This window comes from Anticarsia gemmatalis, chromosome 26 (assembly GCF_050436995.1).
Source record: "Anticarsia gemmatalis isolate Benzon Research Colony breed Stoneville strain chromosome 26, ilAntGemm2 primary, whole genome shotgun sequence".
In the NCBI taxonomy this organism is placed as follows: Eukaryota; Metazoa; Arthropoda; class Insecta; order Lepidoptera; family Erebidae; genus Anticarsia; species Anticarsia gemmatalis.
The window spans coordinates 6,731,572-6,752,050 of record NC_134770.1 but is presented as its reverse complement, the minus strand read 5'-3'; the positions used below and the strand labels follow the sequence as shown (position 1 = coordinate 6,752,050).

At 37.4% G+C, this 20,479-nt stretch overlaps 1 protein-coding gene across 4 annotated transcripts in view; it reads right to left on the bottom strand.

The window, feature by feature from the left end:
• hppy (MAP4K3-like protein hppy) overlaps positions 1–20,479 on the bottom strand; it is a 53,160-nt gene that overhangs the window by 7,165 nt on the left and 25,516 nt on the right. The window contains exons 2-20 of one of the 4 annotated variants that reach the window (XM_076131407.1): positions 17,794–17,997; positions 17,264–17,370; positions 16,651–16,789; positions 16,323–16,395; positions 15,743–15,933; positions 15,020–15,130; positions 14,501–14,694; positions 12,823–12,959; positions 12,299–12,410; positions 12,151–12,201; positions 11,236–11,274; positions 7,413–8,278; positions 7,023–7,162; positions 6,619–6,700; positions 5,949–6,071; positions 5,277–5,414; positions 4,710–4,834; positions 3,970–4,102; positions 430–548 (exon numbers count right to left, since the gene is read on the bottom strand). In XM_076131407.1, the coding sequence (XP_075987522.1) occupies positions 430–548; positions 3,970–4,102; positions 4,710–4,834; positions 5,277–5,414; positions 5,949–6,071; positions 6,619–6,700; positions 7,023–7,162; positions 7,413–8,278; positions 11,236–11,274; positions 12,151–12,201; positions 12,299–12,410; positions 12,823–12,959; positions 14,501–14,694; positions 15,020–15,130; positions 15,743–15,933; positions 16,323–16,395; positions 16,651–16,789; positions 17,264–17,370; positions 17,794–17,997 (3,084 nt within the window). The remainder of the gene's footprint in view (positions 1–429; positions 549–3,969; positions 4,103–4,709; positions 4,835–5,276; positions 5,415–5,948; positions 6,072–6,618; positions 6,701–7,022; positions 7,163–7,412; positions 8,279–11,235; positions 11,275–12,150; positions 12,202–12,298; positions 12,411–12,822; positions 12,960–14,500; positions 14,695–15,019; positions 15,131–15,742; positions 15,934–16,322; positions 16,396–16,650; positions 16,790–17,263; positions 17,371–17,793; positions 17,998–20,479) is intronic. The other 3 variants (XM_076131408.1, XM_076131409.1, XM_076131410.1) reach the window with 3 other exon arrangements.

Below are 20,479 nucleotides of genomic sequence, written 5' to 3'. Positions count from 1 at the left end.
GACATAAAGTTTTATATTTAAGAGGTATTCTAAATCATTCGGCAAATGTGTCGCTCGTGCAAGGTTATATCGATTAATTTAAAGAATAATCTGTCAAATCGGTAATTACTCAGCGGCCGTACTATAGAAATATGGTATGAAGATTCCTTAGGAATTGTAGAGGAGCATAAGTAAATAGATCTTCGTCCGCGTAGTTTATGACTTAGGACAGAATTTTCATACAAACTTTCATCCCTTATTTTATCACCTTAAGAGTAAAATTGGTCAAAATCCCTTCTTAGCAGATGCCTACGTCGTAACATGTAGCTGCATGCCAAATTAGCCCGTCCCGTTCAGTGGTTTGTGCGTTGATAGATCACTATGTCAGTCAGTCACTTTTGGGCTATACATATTTACATTAAGTGATACGCTGTGGTATATGGTACATACCGAGTCCTTGTTGAGCTGGTGCACGGCGCGCAGCGTGTGCAGGCGTTCGGGGCGCGGCAGCACGGTGTTGGAGCCGCCCACGCACGCCTCCAGCTCCTCCGAGTGCAGCCACGACGCGCCTGGACACCACAATAACAATGATTATGGCATCCTAGCTCATATCCAGCTTCGGCATCTAGTTTCACTATAACTAGTTAACAGGAGTTAAACTCAGGCTGTTACAAACGTGCCCACTACGTCATCATCAAAAGGATCATAGGAAGTGACGTGTAAGTGCGAGCGAGAGACTCCGATAAAATGACATGACTCAGTTCGCACGTTTCAAATGGCCCGAGTATTGTTTATAACACCTAAGTGTACGTACAATTCACAGGTACACTAATTTGCTTTTTGAAATAGCGAGATCGATGAACTCAACTTCCTAACTCCATGAAAAATGTTTTTTAAGAATAGACAGTTACCACAACTTCCAAGATTTGACCTAGCATAACTGCTAGATGGCACTGTCATCTTACACAACAAATAAATAAAATCTCGCCACACTAATGGTGTAAACTTCTTTCGAGGATATATTTCAGTAGTGTAGTTTTCTTTAAAAAATTTGCTCTCACTTTATCTATTAAATAAGTTACGCGACACTTACCCCCGATTCCAAACTGTCATCACTACATAGTATAAAACAAAGTCGCCCATTTTGTCTGTAGTCCCTTCGTATGCATAAAACTTTAAAACTACGCAACGGATTTTGATGCGGTTTTCACTAATAGAAAGAGTATTTTCTCCGACAGGTTTTTATATATAATTGAAATACATTGAAACTATATTAGCTGAGTTATAGCGATTTATGTCCAAGAAGTCAGAAAAAAAATCTAATTGAAGATTGCATTTGTGCGTGCGCCGCTTATACTGTTGGATACAAGTAAGAACAATGTATAGCAAAAACATTGGTCTTTATTAGTTCTACAAAAAAGTCCGCGATGACATATATCCAGCTTTTTTATTTAAGTCACAAAAACTACTTTTCTGTATTAAAAAAACATTTAATTCGTTGGGTGATGTTTAACTGGTGATATAACCAATAATACATATATCCTTATCAAAATAAGTAAGTTCATCATCACGAGCATTTAATTTAGATTATTTTTGCAGTTTACAGTGTGTTATTTAGACATATAGTTTAGGAGATATCACGATATTAGTATTGCGGCACGGTACGGGCCGGCCGCGGCGGCGGGGGCAGCGTCCCTATAAATAGCGCGTCGGCGGCAGCGGCTCCCCATTAGCACTTTGAAATTGGAAGCGATCGGACGCGTTTATCTATCGCAGCTCTTTGAGAAAAATAAAACGTGCTTTTCAGCGCGACAACAATAATTGTATGATAATAGTAGGTATTGTATTCTAAGGTTAGTATTAAATCGCACTTATTAGTAAGATTAGTTTTTTTAAAATATAAATCCGTAATTTATGGATTGATATTTTCTATTAAGATTTTGGTTAAAATTTAAAGTTAGGTCAATTTAATATTAGGGAAATAATTAAAAAAAAAATCGTAATTTAAGGTAAGATAAGTTCAGAAAAAGAACTTAATAGAATAGGTATCTTTCTTTTGTTTCTAAGTACATATATTAAAAAGTAGGTACTACGACTTTGATCTATACATATAAGACAAAAAAAAATCTGTACATTACTTAAATATTTTTTCCAAAAACTGATAGGGGGGGCGATCAAAGAAGAGTCACAGAAACCAAAAAACATTTTAATATTTTAAACGCGGTTAAGGGAAAGAGAAGTTATTGTGAATTGAAAATTAGTATCCAATATGTGTTGGTGCGTTGACTGTATTTGTCGAAGTAGCGGGATACACGCAAACGAAGTTGCGCGGGTCAGCTAGTTTCTATATAAACTTAAACGCTACTGAACAGATAAACTACCGATAAATGTGCCTCAGAAACCGGGCATTAGTGAAGTAGTGAAACGCCGGGCATTTAGTCCAGTCATTTGGTAATTTTACCTGGAAAGTTTTCCGGGAGTTTTGAAAATTGGTGAATTTATAGATTTTGGTATGCTCTTTTCGAATTTCAACTTTGCCACCTCGTAACCCCGCCGCTCGCGCCGCCATTTTGAAAAACTGGCGCCTAAAACCGGTTTTTGGGGAATATCTCCTTTACGACGCATTTTACGAACAAAATATTTATGTACAAAATTAAACTAGAAAAAATTCCCTACAATTTATGTATTAATGAGTCTGGAAAAAAAATATCTGATGGAGGATAATGTTTTGTTTCATAGACTGTAGAGCGGATGTCCTGTATTACAATTTCTGCTGCTGTCTTTACAATACGCCGACGTTCTTCTGCATTGTCATCACTTTTTGATTATACCAGGCATCTGTTATAAAAAAAAAACACTATACCCTTATACCTGTTTCTTCCAAACCGGCGGCAATAATAGTAGAATATTTTAGAATAGAATATTTTAGTAAAATATACGAAAAACACGTGATGATGCAGATGAATAACACTTTGTGGCGCTCGTACGCCAAAATCTACTGATTTTATGAAAAAAAATATTAATTCATGAAAAGAGATAACAGCAGAATTTATAGCTAAACAAAAACAGACGCGGCTGTGTAAGCGTAATGTAGTGTATAGTGTGAGGAAATTGTCAATGAAAGAGAGTATTTTAAATATTGCTAAAAATCGTAATGATGATTGGGGTCGAGCAATTGTTGAGCGTCTTGAGCATGTGAATGATTTGGTCGCAGCCGATGCACAGTACCATAATTCCTGCATGAAAAAATTGTATCAAGCAACACCAGCTGAACATATAAAAAAAAAAGGTCCGTGTGCCACTGAGATAGATACTGCGATGCAGTTCATTTATTCATAATATCTTGAACAGAATTCCGATGAGTGTCAGTTTTCCTTGGACGAATTGATGGACGAAATTGAAGGTGATTACCGCCCTCACATAAAAACAATAAAAGCGCAACTGCTCAAAAAATATGGTGATGATATTTTAATTGCCGTCACTGCCAATAAAGCTCCAGTCGTTTGTTTCCGAAATACTGGATTTAACTTAATAACAGATGCCTGGTATAATCAAAAAGTGATGACAATGCAGAAGAACGTCGGCGTATTGTAAAGACAGCAGCAGAAATTGTAATACAGGACATCCGCTCTACAGTCTATGAAACAAAACATTATCCTCCATCAGATATTTTTTTTCCAGACTCATTAATACATAAATTGTAGGGAATTATTTCTAGTTTAATTTTGTTCATAAATATTTTGTTCGTAAAATGCGTCGTAAAGGAGATATTCCCCAAAAACCGTTTTTAGGCGCCATTTTTTCAAAATGGCGGCGCGAGCGGCGGGGTTACGAGGTGGCAAAGTTGAAATTCGAAAAGAGCATACCAAAATCTATAAATTCACCAATTTTCAAAACTCCCGGAAAACTTTCCAGGTAACCCCTTTTTATTTCACCAAATGACTGGACTAATTAGTGAAGTAGTGAATCTGGCTGGTGTAGTCAACTTACCTGAGTTAATATTGAGCAGGTTGAGTCTCATGGGTTTCCTGGTGGCGCCCACACACAGCAGCGGGTACTCCAGCTCGGGAGTGATGATCAGCTCGAACACCAGCAGCGGAGACGGCAGCACGCACTCTATGTTCTGAAGATAATAAGGGACACATTATTATATCAACTATAGGTAATTATTGTGTGTCTTACTGATGAAGTCTTTATTGTATAATAGAATACGGGAATACCGCGAACACGCATTTTACCTTAAAATGCCACAGTCGCAGGCTGACTTCAGCCTGAGACTGTGGCGAGTGCAACCTGCGCCGAAACGTTAGGTATTTTAAGGTAAAATGCGTGTTCGCGTTAATTCCCGTATCCTATTATACATTAAACATGCAATGCGAGAGTTTAAAAGTTATGAAGTCTTTATACTTTTTTGGCTACGAAATATGTAAATGTATATTTTCAGATTTAGAAACTTTGTTATTTAATTACAAAATTAGTGCTATATCAAACTAAGAATTCTTATGAAGGCAAATCGAACAAAGTTTATTTAAATTTTTCTAATTTCTACAATATGTGGAAATTATCGTTCTTACTACCGACGCAAAAAACGCAAAACTAAATATTATATAAAAGCCTTGTGTGACCGTTTATAGTATTGTAGATCCTAAACTTAACTTAAACCGTTTAATTTGATAGAAATTTAAAACTACATAGAAGTCCGAAATACATGTAAAACTTTAGTACATTACCTTGAGCAACATGAACTTTCTGAGCGGGTCGTACCACTGCATGAGGAACAGTCCGGCGGGCGTCGCGCCGCACAGGTACTTGTAACCGTTGTACGGGTTGCGGGCAACCGCGCACCGCACGCAACCTGCGTGGTAAATGCATAGCTTTATTATTTTGAACTATATTCTGTACACATATACATTGAATTACGCCTTTTTCACATAAGGGAGAGATCACTTGCTATGATCCTTACGACATTTTTTGCTTCTCACATCCATATATTGTGTGATTGCAATAGTAGTAAATTTATTAATATTTATGCGTATACGTATATGCAAATTTTACACGTATCTGCGTATACGTGCACGCGTATTAATGTGTTATCGACTGGAAATACGTAAAGCATGAATGAGTTTCATAAAAAAAAAACTGTTTTCTTTTTATTACCATTGTGTTCGAGTACTTAGCATATGTAGGCAGATTTTTGATCACGAGCAAAGGTTTATATGTTCTGTAGAATACTGGACATTTGCTTTATTTACATATATTATGTAAACAGCAAAAGAGCAGAATGTGTGTATATGTACCTCTAGTGTCGGGCACGCGCGTGGTGAGCGCGAACCGTCGCGGCAGCAGGCGCGGCGGCAGCACGCGCAGCGAGCGACCGCCGCGCGCACTGCCGATGAGCGCCAGCAGCTCGTGCCGGTACAGGGACGGGGTCTTGCCTGCAAGACAACAAGCATAGTTATTAATGGTAATGTACTGGATAAAAATCTACTTCTTTGCCCTCAGTATATAAAATCAATCTAACTCCGATCGTGCAAAGTTTGATGGTGTTTTATTGGTGCCGTAAGTTGGTGAAGACAGAAGGCAAATGATCAAAATTTGAAGTTGGAGACAGGAGCGCTACAAGGTTATGCATTTTATGACATTTTTATATTCATTTTTAAAAGAAACTCGTGCAGTGTGAACCTTTGTATATTTATCCCCGCGATCGAAACCGACTACGATTGCATTGTTATACGTTTTAGGGATTTTGTCATAAATATTTTACTTAAAGGCTAGTTTTACAGCTATTTGGGACATCCGTGCATAACCATTACGACACTTACGTACCATTTTTGACAAACGAATACATTCTTGGAGTTAAACATGTCGTATTTTTTTAGTAAATAGTAATTTACTTATAAGACCAAATAAAGTCTATAATTGTTTAATATTGTAACCCCACAGTGGAAAAGTATATAAGGTGTACATACCGGAGAGTGACATGAGCACATCTTTGATGACATGCAACCAGATAGTCCGCCGCGGACACAGCTGGTCCATGGCCGTCTCGTGCAGCTCGTTCAGGTTCAATGTGTAGATGCCTTCCTCCGCGCCTGGCAAACACAACAACATTAATATTGTTAAGTCTGTTTGACAATAAATATGATGATATTGCAACCAGAATCAATATGAAACAAAAAAATTGTTTGCTGCAAATTATTGGAAATATTGGAGTTGTCCCTTAGTGTATCATTTCGCACGTTATTGAGGTTAAATGATTCATTATTAAAAATATAGTGACAGGATTTTTACGACTGTTATTATTAGATACATCAATCGAATTTATTAACTACTAGCTGATCTAGCGAACTGAGTAGCGCCTAACAGTTGATTCTTTATTTTTGTTTTGCATTTTTATTTTTCTCTCCGTCTGAATCATCCTGTTATTTAAAGGAGTATTATAAAAAAATATTAGTAATATTGGTTCAGCCGTTCTTGAGTTTAACACTTAGCAACACATTTGGCGGTTCATTTTTATTTATAAGAAGAAGATGGGTAAGAAGCGAACGGGTGAAGCATCTTCCCTAGATATAAAATTGTTAAGAGAAATTTACTTTAATATCATCAGTCGTTCCTGCGGGTAGGTAAATAAGAACTCACCAATAAGTATGTGTTGGTCCCTCGTGTCCGGGTGTATCCATGAAGCTGTGCAGTTGATCCTCAGTGGACATCCATTGAATACCTGAACAACAACAATATAATAATATAAAATCTATAAGAACTATTTTTACCTATTAGGCTTGCTACACACATATTTGGTTCGGCAATAATCTGAGTAGCCGGGCGGCAAAACCGAATATGTGTAGATAAACCCGATCGCTACAGGCCGAACAAAAGAGTCGGGTCGGTTCTGTTGTTGGATAAATATTGTCGAACCGAAGATGTGTGTAGCCAGTCTTGTAGTTCAAGTTAGTAGACACTTAAAAACATTTTTTGACACAAAAAAATAATACTTTATTTACAACTAAAGTCTATTAGTATATATTATTATATTTTTGTCATACCTTAGAAAAGCAAGCTCCCATATGCACCTTGGGCGTGGGCGGCAGACCGTTGGGCGCCGCCCGCGCGGGGCTGTGCGCGCGCCGCGAGCGGGAGCGGCGCGGGGGGACCGGCGGCGTGCCCGCCTCCGATACCACCGACACTGGCGGGGGGAAACGGAAAACACTACCTTTAAGTACCATTTATAATTATGTATTTTACTGCTACTGTTCTATACTCCTGTTTAGAACAAAATTTATTTAAAATTCAAAGCTATATGAGGATTTGGGAATATTGAAAGAACAAACATAGTCAGAACTTTTAGGGAACAAAATAACCTTATAAATTTCCTTTAAAGTGCTGTAAGGAAAATACAATGGCTTTATTAAACCGTCCGAAACTCAAACCCTTACCTTTATTATCAACTTTGGCTTTATCCCTCTGACTGTCGGACAAACTCCGTTGTCTCTGGCTAGTCTTGCTCTCCTCATCAATGGCCTCCGTCTTCACGTCCCGCCCGTTCTCGTCCACCATCTTGAATATCTCATCGACAGACGACGTTTTCCTTTTAACCTCTAACTCACACTGACAGAACTGATTCAAGTCGATACCGGCCGTCACTGAATCAGAGTTATGTCTATTGTGTTTCTTCCTATGTTCAAACTTCTCATCCATGTTCAGACTTATGTCGATTTTCCTACAAAGATCATCATCAGACGTCCCCCCGTTCTGCAACTTGTCATCGTCAGATATCCGTAAATTATTAGCAATTTGTAACGCTCTAAAATTCGACACAGATATCTTTTGCTTTTTACAATTTTCACAATAAACTATACCCGAATCCGTGTTCTGATTGGAACAATTTCTGTAATAGCTAAGTATGTCGCCGTTAGAGTTGCACACGTCGCAGGAACACTTCGCTACGGATCTCTGTAGGTCGCTGAGTGTGTTGTTGTCCCTCGGCTCCGGCTTGGGACACAGCCCACACTCGCAGTTGGCGTTTCTCTGCGGCGTGTCTAAGTGCTCGCTCTCTTGCTGGTCCACGTATAATATATCTTCGCCTATCTTCCGACACAGCGGGTCGTCGATAGACACGCGAGAAGCACCGATGGGACTTTGGAAGCTCGAGGCGAGGTTCTGATAAATATTCGTAGTAGAATTGTTTAAGAAGTTCTGTTTTAATTGTATGCATTGTGATAGATGTTGGTCGTGGATCGACAGTGCAGAGTTGCTAGCTTGCGCCATTGATGCTGTGTCCGCTGTTAGCGGTAGTGTTGCCCTGTAAAAAATATATTTATAGTAGAAATTGCTAGTAATTTTTTGGTAGTTTTAGTAGCTTTCTTCCGGGGCAGCGGTGCTGTTATGGGGTTTCGAAGCTTTTCGAGTGCGGTTAGACACAAATGTGGTATATTATGGGGTATTTTATCCAAGCATTGTTTTTATTTATTGAGTGTTAAATAACAAGTGGTGCTGGTGGGATTTATTCAAAATATTGTGAGAATTCGTAAAACATTTTAACCATGGTTTATTGGGGCATGGAATTTTGTTGATATATATTTATTTATTTATTTGTTTTAAGCTGCAAAGCTGCGTTTGTTTTATATTTGTATACATGCTCCATGCTACGACTACGCGCTAATTACATTTCAAAGCAGATAAATGCTTTTTTGGGAATTATTTCACGTAGTTCCAATTTTATCAGTTGTTACAGACTTTTTTCTTTATTACAACAATACTTTTCCGTACAAGTATATAAGAATTATGAAGAAAACACATTTTTCCTATTTCTATTATACATTAAGATAAACTGGACTCAGTTTTTTAAACATAATTTCCTTATGAATAGAAACACCAAGTAATTAACTCATTCATACACTTTCAACCAAAAAATGTTTTGTTTAAAAAGTCTGTAACAAAACCCAAGTATTTATTTTGTTTACAATGTATTTAAACAAAACTATTAGTCAACTATCTACACATATAACTATTTCAAAAACTACACTAAAGCTGTTCGGAATATTGTTTGCCAATTAACGATCGAATTGGGATTCTTTCTGTACATTTTCTTTTAAGAAATTCTTGCTTATACATATTAGCAATTATTGTTATATATATTATTGATTTTGATGTACTAAAAATATAATTCTTTTTTTAACTGAATTAAATAAACTCCAATTTCAGTGATTTGTAACACATTACTATTATACGAGGGTTGATCCAAAAGTAATGATAACGAAGGTGATACACGATTATTACAGTAAAAAAAATGATTTCATTTTTTACATAGTCTCATAACAAGTTAATAAAATGAATCGATCTCTTTTCTAATCCCAATATTCCCATAGAAATACCTTATCTTTCAAAACTCTCCCAAAATGCCCCAAAATCACTAGTCACTTCGCTGTCGTCGCCAAATTTCTTGCCTGTGAAGTGTTTTTTTAGGAAATTGCAATTGATAAGAGTAGCTAAGAGATGGATCTAGCAAATACGATGGGTGATCAAGCAATCCGAAAGCCGTTTCTTGAATGGCAGCCACCGCAACTGCGGCCTTGTGAGCCAGAGCTGGTCTTGGTAAAACAGCACTCCAGCGCACACTTTCCCTTGTTATTTTTTCATGATAGCTTCCCGTAATCTTCCTGTTTGGTATTTGTAATAATAGCCTATTATAATGGCTCTCTTTTTCAATTATTTTACTGAAGTGATTCTTTCAGTGTTCTGAAAAAAACACGCGGGAATCAAACGAAGGCCTTGACACCTTGAATTTCTCCTTTGTTGGTGAGAAGGCTTTTTCCCAAGTCATGGATGGTTGTTTGGTTTTGGGATCAAAATGGTGGGTTTTCGACTAGTTCATCGTCAAATAACGTGACCAAAAAGTCCTTGAACCGTTTGGAACTTTCCAAGATTCACCCTCAAAATGTCGACACGTTTTCGCTTTCGTTCGCCTTTTCACATTTTCGGTACCTAACGCGCGGAAACGATTTTCATGAGGAACTTGTTAGAGAAGACCCTTAAAATGCTACCATATGAGAAGCCTATGGATTTAAGCTACATGTTTGATGGCCATTGGTTGATCTGCTAACACAATATCTCCAAAATTTTTGACGTTATCTTCAGTAAGGGCGGTGGAGGGCGTTTTTCGCGATGTTCATCTTCAATTGAAGTTCTTCCAATCTAGAACTCTTTTCTCCGACGTGTAACTATAAGAAATAGAAAAACAAAGTCCCCTGATGACAACAACAAGTCGCAATGTACTCCTTTAGTAGATTTTTTTTTCAGTCGAGGGCATTGACTGACTGCTCTAATGTCGTTTTTTTACATTTTGATGTTTTCTCTGCGACAGCTCCTATTCAAGTGAGTGTATTTACCAAATTACTGGGACTATTGATATGATGTTTTTACCACGAGGTAATGGATCTATAAGGAAGCCAAAAAAAAAGGTTTTTGTATATTTGCGACGGCTAGAAGTAGCCGATTATCATTACTTTTGGATCGACCCTAGTACAATAAACTTATTCCAATACTGTCCCACGGCTGAGCAAAGGTCCCTACCCAAAATAGGCAGTGACCCGTTACTTTAAAATAACAACATATTTAGTGTGAAAACTCGTTTCAAGACTGTCCAACCAACATGATTTTTTCGACTTGTTTCAATAAAATTTAGGATTGTAATCATTTTGTGTCTGGTATTTTTGTACAATAATATATTATTCACATGTAAATGTTTCATACAGCGTGCCAATGATGATATATGGCGTGCATTCAGCTCCTTCCTAATACTTGTCCTGTCAATTTGGACTGAGTTTCACAAGTAAAATGCAACTTTCTGGAATGGTTATTTTAATATTAGATAAGACATACATTTTTAAATATGTAAGTGTACTTTTTACAAAAATCTATTGATCAAATAAGAATACCACCACAAAGTGGAGAAATCGACATGTCGTTTAAAATGTTTCGTCTTATATTAAAAAAAATTAAATCAAGAAGGTATATATACATTTTGATTTATATCAAAACGAATGTCAAATATCAACTTGCATAACGTGAACAAATAGCGATAGTTTGATCCAAAAAAGTTTCATTTTCCCAGCTAACATCAATCCAAAATTGACACGGCAAGACTATAATTTAGTAAAATTTCGTTCCAATAAATTCATTCCGAACAACCACCAAAGCTCTAACACAAAACACACAATATAATAAATATCATGCATTGTTATAACCTCACAGGTTTACCTGAGCATTAATTCTTCGTCAATATATTGTAAGAGGCTCCTAAAACAAGAGAGACAAACAAATCACAGCCTGTATATACTTACTTTTATTTACGTATACGCCCGTATACGTACACGCAATTACGTATACGTACACGCTTTTACGTATACGCAATTAAAAAAGTCTTGTATGGGAATCGAACCCTAGTTAAAAAGTTTCATAATATTTGTAATAAAATTCCTGTCCCACTGTTGGGCAAAGGTCTCTAAACAGTATAAGGGAGGGTATTTAAATATATAGAGGGTACTTATAAAATGCGCTTTTAAGTTATTTTTATACGCTTTTCAGCTCATATAAAGGCGTTTATAAACGCCTTAGTCAGAATTCAATAGTATATGTAAAAGACATTCTTATTATGACTTTTTTGCATTTAGGTCAAAATTGCATAGCAAAATTGGAATATTTGAAAATTGTTGGTAATTCTGATAGCTTTGCTATACAATTTAAGACCTTAACGCTATATATTTTGAATACAAAATCACACAGAAGGCAACACAGCGTCAAACACATCGATTTTGATCGCCAAATACCTTACCTTCCTCCATGGGTATAAACCCAATGGGTATAACCTTAAAAGCCATACAAAATCCATCGCCCAAAACTCATGCACATAATCAAAAGTGTATCTATACTATCAATATTGTGCATTCACACAAAATTTCAAAAAAACTTTTTTTTTTTAATTTTTTAAAAATATTTTTTTTGCTAAAAATAAACCTCCACCAAAAATTAATTAATTCAGCACACGTAAAACCCTAACTGTTAGTAAAAGAGAACGGAAGGAAGAAACGAGAGAGAAAAAAACTAAAAATTTTCAATTTATTTTTTGTCAAATTGTAAAATAGTCGGCCGAAATAATAAAATTTCGAAAAATACCTCAGACTCATTTTCAAAATATCATCACCCGTGATCACCCGACACCACTTGCTATAACATAATATATAAATGTATAGTAAAAAAGCAAAAAAAAGAGGAAAAAAAAAACGAAAAAAGATTTTTGTATAAAAGTGTGGGTAGTACTTACTTTTCGCTGGAGGGCATAGTGTCGGTAGAGAGGTCTTGTGTCAATGGATTGTGTTTCGGACAACTCATTAGTGAAGCTACACTCCAATCTTCACTAGATTGTCTGTGGTAAACTGTGGAGAGACGAAATCCCAAATATTTACATCGATTCAAAAAGGAGCAGTCTAGTTCTTCTTAATATCTCTAAAATACCGTTCAAAGAGTAATAAACAACATTTTATATTTAATTACAAGTATCATTTTATTTACTTCAATAAATTACTATATTTCATTTTTTTACTGGTACTCTGCTTCTATTGGTCGTAGCGTAATGTTATATAGCCTTGCTCAATAAATAGACTATCCAACACTAAAATATTAATTTGCACCAGTAGTTTCTGAGATTAACGCGTTCAAACAAACAAATTCTTCAGCTTTATAATATTCAGTATAGATGACAAATAAAATTCAATAGCATTAGCAGGTACAGGTGCATTACTTTAGGTACGTATGAAGAAACTGGGTGTTAGAGAGTGAATATCATACCGTTCCTCTTGACAGTGTCTCCGTCGCAGCTCCGGTTGACCTCTGCGCTGAAGTTGATGACCTTGGGCATGGAGTGCACGCTCAGGTCGTCGTCCGCGTCCAGGTCCACGATCGGCGAGTCGTCGTATACACCAGACCTGATAAAACAACAATACTTTAATGTACTGACAATTTGACTATCCATACTAATATTATAAATGCGAAAGTAACTCTGTCTGTCTGTCTGTCTGTCTGTCTGTCTGTCTGTCTGCTACTCAATCACGCCTAAACTACTGAACCAATTTGCATGAAATTTGGTATGGAGATATTTTGATACCCGAGAAAGGACATAGGCTACTTTTTACCCCGGGAAAATCACGAATTTCCCGGGAAAATTCGAAAGAAAAAACGAAGTCGCAAATAATCAATATTATAATGACATTGAATAAACAAAATTCCGTTGTCATGGCAACTGTTTTAATGGCGGATATGCCTTAGCGCGACTTCGTTATATTAAGAGATATAAATAATTTTGAGAATATTTTTCGTGAAAAAAAAAAAGCATATTTTGTTGTTAAGGAATAATTAAGCTTTGTATTAGTAAAATCGTGAAATAATTCAGTAGTTTTAGAGAGAACCACACAAACGTATCATACAAAGTTTTTATTAACTTTAATGTAACATTCCATTCCTCATGATTGTTTCTTTCAAACTACCTTCACACAAGAACTATTGAAAAACTTTGATGAAATTTGGTAGACAGATCCTACTAAAATTGTAAATGCGAAAGTTTGTTAGTATGTATGTATGTATGGATGTTTGTTACTCTTTCACGCATATACTACTCAACAGTCCTACACAAGGCACAATAGGAGCAGATTACCTACCAGTAAAAAAAAAATACAAAAACGGGGAAAATTATGACCTCTCTTATGTGACGCAAGCGAAGTTGCGCGGGTCAGCTAGTTTGTTATATTATTTGTTTGGAGGAGCTCATGGTTTAGTTAACAACAGTCGTACGGATAAGGTAAAGCTAAGCTTGCCGAGGTTGGTCTGTGGATGGGTGACCCACGGATCGATATCTAAGGTAAAGCTACGCTTGTCGAGGTTGTTCTGTGGAGAGGTGACCATCTTATACATATCGAGTTCCTGCGTGTTTCGGAAGGCATATTAAATTGTGGGTCTTGGCGGTTATTTTTAAAGGTCCTTGATAGTCGTTAACAGTAGTCAGAAGCTTGAAAGTCTGACAACTAGTATTACCGAAGGGTATCGTGTTATAACCTAGGTAACTGGGTTGTGGAGGTTAGATAGGCAGTCGTTTCTTGTAAAACGCTGATATTCAGGGTTATAATTTCATTGACATTTAGACCATTATTAAACTATTGTGCTTTCTTCTTTGCTATTTCAAACACTTGGAGACAATACGAACTTAATTAGTTTCGCTATATACTAAGCTATGATGGCTTGTAATTCGAGTCGTTTACAAAGTGTTATCTGTAGCTCAATTCTCTATTATTATCGACTACCGATAACCGAATCGTCATCGAGAAGTGTCGTACGAAAATCTGACCGGCGCCTCTGACGGGCGTCGTAGTAAACTTAGATTTTTTGAACTAAAAAACAACGCATCCTAGTGTCAAAATGTTGATAGCTAGTCGGTTGTCGGTAGTGGAAAGTGGTAGAGAATCGAGGTGCTCACCTCCTGTTGTGCTCGGCCATGTGTCGGTGCGCGTCGTCATGCAGCAGCGAGTGCGGTCTGGGCGCGTGGTCGGCGTGCAGCGCGCGCCGCACGTGCTGCGTGGAGCGCGACGTGGCCAGCGCGGCGCCGCACGCCGGGCGCCGGCCGCGCCCCGTGTGCCGGGACTCGATGCGCTGCGGCACGGACGACAGCGCCTGCCGACACACGCTACTTTACTGATTGTTCTATTAACTGCGCACAGTAAATTATCAATACAAAATTTGTAACAATTATGCTGGCCAAGTGCACATTAACAACTTTACATTAAGAACTATTGTAAAGAACTCTCAGGCATACAAGGTTACATCACGATGTTTTCCTTCACCGTTGGAACAAGTGATCATTATTTTTAATACCCACGTAAATTCAAAAAATCGGGTTTCGAACCTGCAACCACGTGCGTGGATAATATCAACTTATACCACTCACTGCTCTAAATCTCAAATATTAAATATAAATATTAAATAAATATTATCTTACGCTGACTCCGTCGTCGTCCTCCTGGTTGTTACAATGCGTGGGCGGGTTCGAGTACTTGTGCAGTAATTCTATCGCCAATCGTTTACTCATGTCTTGTTGAAAGAACGCGTGCTGTAACAAAATATACATACATGTCATAATTAATGCTTTTGAACACATAATGCTAAATTACTAAACAGGTACATACTACTACTAATATTAAATTTATAAGCGCAATTTTGTAAGTAAAATGCAAATACTGCAGAACGGCTTTTATTGATATTTAGTACACTGTTAGATTTTAACATGACTTTTTCACGCGGACAAATGCTATGCTAGAATAAAGGCAGGTAAAATTAATCACAAACAAAAGTTTCAACTTATCTCAAATGTTTTCCTGAAGGAATACAATGCATGCTTTAGGACAGTGGTTCTCAACCAGTGGTTCGTGGAAGTCAAGATATGGTCCGCGAATGATTTTGAAATTAAATATTTTCAGGATGATTATTACACTTAATTTTTAATATACTTACGAAGTGGTCCCTGCTAGCAAGAACTATATAAAAGTGGTCCCAGATAAGAAAAGGTTGGGAACCCCTGATTTACGATTTTTTTTAACCTGCACTGTCCCATTGTTGGGCAAAGGTCTCCCCCAAACTTCTCCAACAGTCTCTATCGTTAGCTATTTCCTGCGACTCTTCCAAATAAATAGTATTTTTATTTATAAATGTTATTAGAGTGTACCTGTAATAGTTTATCGGCGGTGGGTCGTTTCTTAGGGTTCTTAGTGAGCGCCAGCTTGAGGAAGGCGTGGAACACGGCGGACCAGCGCTCGCGCTCCTTGAGCTGCGGCGGCTTGAAGCCCGACTTGGACATGAGGAACAGCACGCGCATCGGGTGCAGCTCGAACATCGGCGGCTGCAGCTCCGCCAGCTCTGAAAAGAAGAAAATAAAATTGAATGTTTGCAATTTGATAATGTATGTTTGTAAAAGTCCCCGCGACACAAGAGCAGTTCTTAGTGCGGGTTGTCTTTTAACTTAACTTAAAATATTAGTTGAATAAATTGAATATGCAATTTCAAAACGAGCACATCTTTGTCGTGTGAGATGTGTCATTTACGATTGTCAAACAATTAAGTTTTACAAAGAGTCTATGATTTTGTTAAAAAAAATCATCCTTCCGTTATGTATTCAATTTTGTGATCCGCAGAAAGTCTGAATCTCTTATTGGTTAAATTTTGTTCGTTTTTACGTATTCGTGTACGTATATGTACGTAGCGTCATGAATGTTCTATTTGACTTAGGTATGATATACTTAACTCACCTATCGCGGTAATACCACACGCCCAGATATCACACAGCTGATTGTAACCACCTTTTCGTTCTACTGCCGCCACCTGAAAGATAAATAAATATAAATTTTACTCATAAAATCGTTCACAAATCATAACTGTAGCCCTATGAGTCATTTGAAATATCAGTTCATCAAAGAACCTCTTTTTATAGACCGCCAGAACGACATACCCGATTTTGATAATTCTTTCAACGCATTTTAAGACGTCTGAATTGACTATAATGTTCATTACGTAGACCTCTATTAGCAGTCTGCCGTACAATATGTAATTTTGGTTAATTATTAGTAATATGTTCACCTCAGGCGCCATCCAGTAAGGCGTGCCGATGAAAGACTTGCGCTTATTGATGGTGGCTGTGATCTGAGCTGACACGCCGAAGTCAGCCAGCTTCACGTCGCCGCACTCCGTCAGCAAGATATTGGCGCCTTTAATGTCGCTGGAAACGACAAAATGTAAGTTTAAATTAACAATATTTATTTAAAAAGACAGGTTTTATGTACGTCCTGCTTATTAACGACTGATGATTATTTGACATTAAAACTTTACTATAAGTAAGACGTAAAGAAGTTAGGGAAGGTTAAATAGTATAATGACACCTAGTAGTACACAGCAGGAGCACAGGTGGCATTGAAGTTCACTCCTTACTTTACTACAAGCCTATGAACTACCTTTACATCGAAAAATTAATTGTTTAGAAATATTCTTCTCTATCCAGAAACATTATTTACAAACTTATTGGTTATTTAGAAAAAACTAGAAGCCTTGTATAATTCCCAATATTATTTACGAGGCGCATAGCATATATTGGAACATAGGCATCGGTATCAACGCAATCAACGTTGGTAGTATAACAATGAAGCTTTGAAGTGTGTTTTGTTTTGATACTGTTAGTGTACTCAATACCACTCACCGATGCATCTTGCCCATGCTGTGTAAGTACGACAAGCCGGTGAGCGTCTCGCGGCACATGTACGCTATCTGCAATTCCGTCAGCGGCCCCGTCACGTGGTAGATGTCCTGGAACAAACACGAGAATAAGAATAACAATTATGAAGCAAACACACTTAAAGATTTCATAATTTATTTTAGAACGAATATTTGTATTTGATATATTAAACCATTTTAGTTGATACGTTTGGTAGGAGCTATAGCAAAGTTATACCATTTGCTACAACGCTATACGAAACGTAATTTATATTTTGAGTACCTATATCTTACTATAATGATAAAAAAAACATGTGACCAAGGCTGAGAACCATTTTTGATGGGAACACTAAACTCCCCATAAAATATGAGGATATTCCTTCCTAGCAATAAAACAAAAATATCCCAAAGAAGACCTGTTTTTTTATCGAAATTTAGTCATCGTCCTGCATAACAAAAAATAGAAATACAAACTACCACACAGCAAAAGTAATCAAAAAATAATTATAAACAGACCTGCAAGCTGCCACCCCCACAATACTCCATAGATATCCACAGCTTATCTCTCCTGAGGTATGAGCCGTAGTAGGCGACGATGTTGGGGTGCCGGCAGTCCTTCATCATGAGGATCTCCTGCTGGATGATGGCGAAGTCATCACCCGGCTCCAGCTTTATCACCTTGATGGCGGCCAGCTCGCCATTGCCGTTGAGCCTTTTCGCCTGGAAGAAAAAGAAAAAAATCGTGTTTCAAAAAAAATTCTGGGCGCTAGACATTTTTTTTTAACCCGTTACTGTCCCACGGCAAGGGTCTCCTTCCAAACGAGGGGGAAGGGTTAGGCCTTGAGTCCACCACACTGGCCAAGTGCGGTTTGGGTACTTTGCGTGCCATATAATTTTTGGTATTTACTTCACACTTAGATGTAAAACTTTAAAAATTGATCGATAAATAATATCTATCGATTTAGTCTTCTTACTTCTAGATGCTAAAACTTAAAAAATAGGTCGAAAAGTTATGAAAAAAAAATTGATTGTTAGATCTTTTTTTTGTACTAGCTGGATGGTAAAATATGAACAAAACAAGCAGTAATCGATTACAATATTTAATATGGTTTTTTTTATTGTCTTATTATCTAGTTCATAAATTGATTTCCTCTTTTAGGGCTCTTTCAATTTAGACGTTTCGTGTCGTACGGCTGCCGCACGTTAACCGTGCCGCTGGTTATAGCCCGCTGCCGTACCGCTGCGGTACGTTAGCCGTCCGACACCAAACGCCTAAATTGAAAGCGTATCTGACTGCCGTGCGTTTGTATGATAGTGTTGTTTTAAATTCATGTGACAGCAGTGTAGCCATGGACTCTGACGAAGAAACATTACTGTTAGTGCTCCTGTTAAAAAATATCAAACAGAAACAAAAACGCCGCGCCCGTAAAAGAACACTACCGATGTTTTCATTAACATGTAATTTTGGTGATTTCCATATTCTTTATCCTAGGTTAAAACAAGACCAAAGCAAATTTTTTAATTACTTAAGAATGTCAAGAGAATGTTTCTACGAATTACTCAATAATTCAATTTCATTTATAAATTCTTCCACGTCTATATCATCCATTTTAAGCAAATAATAAACATGAAAATTGCTGTCACGTTTAGTCACCGCACTATTCAACAGCGAAATGAACACGTGGAGCTTGCGACGTGCCGTCCTGTCGTCGTGCGTTCTCGGTACCGACACCGCACTGTTGCCGCACCGTGCGATTTGTATGAAAACAAATGACCGTCCGTGCACCGTACGACAAACGTACCGTTTCGGCACTGCTGCGGTCCGACACGATACGGCTAAATTGAAAGAGCCCTTACAATGGGTATATTCCCGTTGTCCACCCCCTGCTTGTCCACCCCGGGTGGACAGTGACACAAATCTTTTAAAAAGTTCTCGGTGTCCACCCCTGGGGGACAGTGAGAATTAATTTTAAATTATTCCCGCTGGCCACCCCGGGTGGACAAAGACACGAGTTTCATATTACTAGTCTCGATGTTCACCGCAGGTGGACAAAGCCACTGCTTAAATAAACATTCTCAATGTCCACGCTTGATGGAATTGGGTGTAAAAAAATAATTAAGTAGGTCTAAAGTTTAATCATATTATCAACATCTTTTACTTTTGCAATCTACACAAATAATTATCACAATAGGTATTAATCAAAGTCACAGAAAAATCTTTACATCCTCATCCTTTCTAGAAATAAATCAATATTGAAGTCCCCATTGACAAGTCCCATTCGCATGTTGTGAATAAAATGATCACTTAAAATATTTTTTTTTACGTTTATTGTTATAACTTATACCTTGGTTTAATAAGTGCCGCAACTTAGCGTCAATCAACATTATATGGGAAAACACACAATAGATAGTGTAACTACTTCTATTTACCCTAAAGATGTTGATAATATGATTAAACTATGTACCTACTTAATTAATTTTGTTATAATTATTTACACCCCATTCTAGTAAGCGTGGACATTGAGAATGTTTATTTAAGCAGTGGCTTTGTCCACCTGCGGTGAACATCGAGACTAGTAATATGAAACTCGTGTCTTTGTCCACCCGGGGTGGCCAGCGGGAATAATATAAAATTAATTCTCACTGTCCCCCAGGGGTGGACACCGAGAACTTTTTAAAAGATTTGTGTCACTGTCCACCCGGGGTGGACAAGCAGGGGGTGGACAACGGGAATATACCTTACAATGTACTACAAATGTTTAAATATTATATTTGCCTGTATGTTTGTAACGCTTTTACATATTATAGACTACTACTACTTACTGACCCTATTTGTATGAAGTATCCCTGTTCGAAGATTTGGTCCCAAGGATATAGACTACTTAAAAACTTCGAAAAGAGCAGAACCGCGTGACAAAATCTATCCAATAATAGCATTTCACAACAAAATGAGTATTCATTAATTATATTTAAAGCAAGCCTGTAAAATGAAAACGCAAATTGTTTACAGAGTCACTGAACCGTTTCGCACGGATTACTTCCACTTGACAGGTCACACCTAAGGAGCTTTGCTCTTCAAACGAAGACTATTATCTTTAAATTGACTTAAAGGATTTTCAAATACACTTAAGCGAGGGGATATTTTGCTGTATCATGAAAAATGCCGTTAAAAGGTTAAGACAATTTAACAAGAAATATTTTT